The 4,109-nt window shown below is 29.7% G+C and overlaps 1 protein-coding gene across 1 annotated transcript; it reads right to left on the reverse strand.

Moving 5' to 3' along the window:
* Positions 1 to 645: 645 nt before the first annotated feature.
* LOC106688288 (uncharacterized) lies at positions 646 to 3,763 on the reverse strand. The gene is made up of 4 exons (XM_014432676.3): positions 3,622 to 3,763; positions 1,087 to 1,200; positions 887 to 1,006; positions 646 to 807 (listed from the first exon to the last, which is right to left on the reverse strand). Exons 1-4 carry the CDS (start codon positions 3,703 to 3,705, stop codon positions 661 to 663), a joined length of 465 nt encoding a protein of 154 aa, XP_014288162.1. The 5' UTR covers positions 3,706 to 3,763; the 3' UTR covers positions 646 to 660.
* Between the last annotated feature and the right edge of the window lie 346 nt (positions 3,764 to 4,109).

Below are 4,109 nucleotides of genomic sequence, written 5' to 3' on the forward strand. Positions count from 1 at the left end.
AAAAGAACTGGTAATTTAATACTTGATTAATATGGAATACTTCTTCTCAATCCATCCACCACTAATGTCTAACACATAGCAGTGCAAGTCCACTTATAAAGTTTGACCCATGCATCCTTCCTAACCCAGACCAGCTCTCTGCTCTTCCTTCAATCTATGTTTCTCATATTGAAGACTTCCTAGACTCTCACTTTCCAAGTCTTTCCCTTAATATCCTTCCTTCTATTTCTATCTCATAAGTGTTCCTTGTCACATATACTTCTGACATTTTTTAAACCATTTTTTCCATTCTATCTTGAGCTAATATTCCCCCACTGATCTTACATGCAGGTAGGTCCTTATCATGGTATTCCTAGCTTTTCCTTGTCTATAGTTACTTAAGTCCAGGTATACAGTTATAGATTTTAAATGACAAACAAACATTTAAAATAGTTATCAGTTACTATAATTAGACTTCATCTTTATACTAAACAAAATTTAAGACGATGAAAGGGGAATGTTTTATGTTGCTATAAAAATAAATATTTAGGGTTCTTGAGGTGGAGATAACGAATATTAACTTTTCCTCAGGAATACAAAAGTATAATAAAATATAGAAAATTGTAAACATTGTATAAATTAACATACAAAATTAAAAGTAATTACTTTAAATTGATTGATTCAAACAGCTGGCCTATCTTCTCCACCGGTCATTAACTCATAGGCTTCAATTGAGTCTTTGTAACCTATGCCCAGGTGGAAAGGCGTTTGAAAGCCGTAAATGCGACGGCCATTATAAAGAAATCTTATTTCGCGTCTCATATGGCCCTGAAACATATACAATTCACATAAAGATGTGTCGAAAAATCATTATGACAAATCATTTAAATTTTGGAGTATTCCTTACCACTATTGAACAATAACAGTTCATTACGAATTTCAGAGGTTTGTCAACTCTGATGAAAAATTTGAACCTATTTCCCTCGTCATCATGTATATATAAGAATATTCGCATTAGGTCTCGCATCTATAAACAAATTGCAATTAGTTTTCCAATAATCTACCATCACTTAAAAAAATAAATAAAATAATAATAAATACACTCACACATTTGCGGAACTTGTGTTTCGGCATCCGCCGGCGGGCAATTCTGTATCCTCCAACTAATTGGTACTCTGGATGATTCATAATTGGCAAAGGTTCGAATACGACTACCTCGCACTAAAAATTAGAAAATACATTAAAACAACTTCCCTTGTCAGGTTTATTTTGTCATGTTTAATAACTAACAAAGATAACAAAAGCCCTTTTCCACAAAGAGAAATGGCAATTAATTTTTGGTAATAAATTTCACAAAAACAGTCACCACATAATTTTTATTTTCAAAATTAATAGATAGGTTTTATGAAAGAATTTTTATTTATTATAATTAAAGGCAATTTAATTTTAAATAAATGGATTTGTGAGCACGGAATCTAAGAATTGTTAAAAAATGATTACCTTTTGTAACAAAACTCATTTTAATCACGAAGTTATAAAAATTTATATTTTTCGATAATCGAAATCATAAAGTGAGTAAAAGGTAGAGATGAAAGAGTGATATAAAACATGTAAACGTGAAAGTATACAAACTATAAAAAACCTAAATATAATAAGGAGAATAAAGATAAAAATAAAATAATTATTAAATATAATGAAGAGTAGTGAGCTGATACTATCATAAAGTAGGATAGGGGAAAGAGTCAATTGATAATTAATGTTATGAAAATTTAAATGAAGATATGAAGTATGTGTGACAAGTAAAGAAGTATTACAAAGTACACACAAATATAATGTAAAAAGGAAGCTACTGGGGTGAGTAAAAGGTAGAGATGGGAATGAATAAGAGTTGAAGTTATAAAATCAGGATTTTGCAAAGTAAACTAAGAACAAAAGTAAATAAAATCACTTGAAAAGAATCAGGAAATATCATCAAATAGTAATATAATTGCGAGTAACAACAGGAATATATTCATTTATTATATTTCTTGTTACTTTCCAATTAATTGCTTCTTTAACCAATTTACTATCAATATCAATACCTATCATACCAATATTAACATTCGCAATTGCCTCAATATTATTAATTAATTACTTATTTATTATGTCTCCTTAGTTAATTAGAGTAATAAATAGTTTCAATAATATTTACTCCTATGTATCAGCTCACTACTCTTTACTACGTTAATTAATTATTTTGTTATATCTTTATTCTCTTTATTATATTTAAGTATTTGACAGTTTGTAACCTCCACTCTTACATGTTTTATATCACTCTTTCAATTTTGCATTAACTCTACTATCTTTGTAACTTTTTAGTCTTAATAATGATAATCAATCAGTTATACATAAAATAGTTCTGTGCAATTGTTTTTAGTGACTTACTTTATGTATTTTGGAGACCTTTAGTTTTAATAAATATTATATTCTAAAGGGTTTTTTTTTTAAATCATACCTTCACACTTCTACACTTATCTGCCTCCAAAAATAATTACACCAAAACTTTCACAACAAACTATCATTAGATAAGAAACTGAGATGTAGCTACATCAATTTATTGGAAAAATTTAAAATTTACCACCAATTTTGATAACCTCTCTGAGTAAAATGAATCACTTACACTTTTAAGGAAGTTCTTAACTTTTCCAACTTTTTGAGTTTTCAATATATATCATATATACGTTCATTAAGTACAAACGTTATATGTATGTATAAAATCATTAATCACAAATAAGCAGCAGTCAGAATACAACGTTGTTGTTCATTAGGACTTAAGTTTATGCCCTAAATGGTCATTAACTTAGAATCAACTAGAATGAAACTATTCAAACTTAAATAAAAATAAAATATCATTTTCTTTCAGACATATTAAATATAAATATTCTCAATTTTATTAATCATTACTAAGAATAATCTTGTTAAAGTTTGCTACAACGTTAAAATGATAGATGTAGGTTAAGTAAAATTCATAAAACACATGAGTAATAAAACTAAACTTTTACGGAATAATAGGTTCCATGTTGAGCTAGCGCGGGCTAGTACACAATAATTTAAGGGAAGGTTATAAACCAGGAAAATGTATACCGCATTTTCGGGATAAACTTCCCGAAAGTGATGGAGCAAGCAAAAAAAGTTAAAAGTTATAGATCTATATTTACTAATTACGATTAATAAATGGTATGATATACGAAATTGGATTGAATATAGCGAGACAGAAGTTAAGCGTCTAGCAACAAAACGCGTGGTAGTAAGACACGTTGTAACGCCAATTGAAGTAAAAAGATCCCAGCGAATGAAATTAAGTTGTAACAAAGTAAAATTGAGATAATTTACAAATGACTAAAAGAATAAAACTTTTTTTAATTTGACTACAATAGATTTACCTAGCCAAACTTTATCTGAAAAACGTTAGCCTAGAATAAGTTTTTTTAGATACAGCTAATGTTCTCGATGCAATGTATTAGAATTAAGTAAATACATCAAGAGATGTATATAATATTGCAACCTATAAAACGAAATAATAAATTAATGATATACATGCAAAATGCATACATTTCTGGAGACAGGTTAGAAATTACATTAAAGAAAGTCGGGATAACTCACCACTGTACCATGCATAGTTATGAATATTGGTTCACTCTCTGCTTCGCTCCCGGACGAGCACGAGGAGCAGGACGATGGATACATTTTTAAATGATTAGTCTTAGGGTGACAACAAAGTAAGATTGTATCTAACACACGTCTATCTTAGATGCGTCTGAGAGGAGGAAGGAGTCACCCCCCACCCTGCCCCTACCCCTACCCTTTGCCCCTACCCCTCAACCTCATACAGTCACTCTCGACTATATATTCCAATACCAAATACATTTTTATAAATGTGTTATTGTAAAATATATATATTTTTTGCCATTATTTATAGAAGACTAAAAATATAAGCTACCATAATCTTGGGCAACGGATATAAGAGATCTAAGTGAACATTCATACTATATATATATAGGCTTCAATTGAGTCTTTGTAACCTATGCCCAGGTGGAAAGGCGTTTGAAAGCCGTAAATGCGACGGCCATTATAAAGAAATCTTATTTCGC

This window comes from Halyomorpha halys, unplaced genomic scaffold (assembly GCF_000696795.3).
Source record: "Halyomorpha halys isolate HHAL.00 unplaced genomic scaffold, Hhal_1.1 Scaffold1099.1, whole genome shotgun sequence".
Classification (NCBI taxonomy): domain Eukaryota; kingdom Metazoa; phylum Arthropoda; class Insecta; order Hemiptera; family Pentatomidae; genus Halyomorpha; species Halyomorpha halys.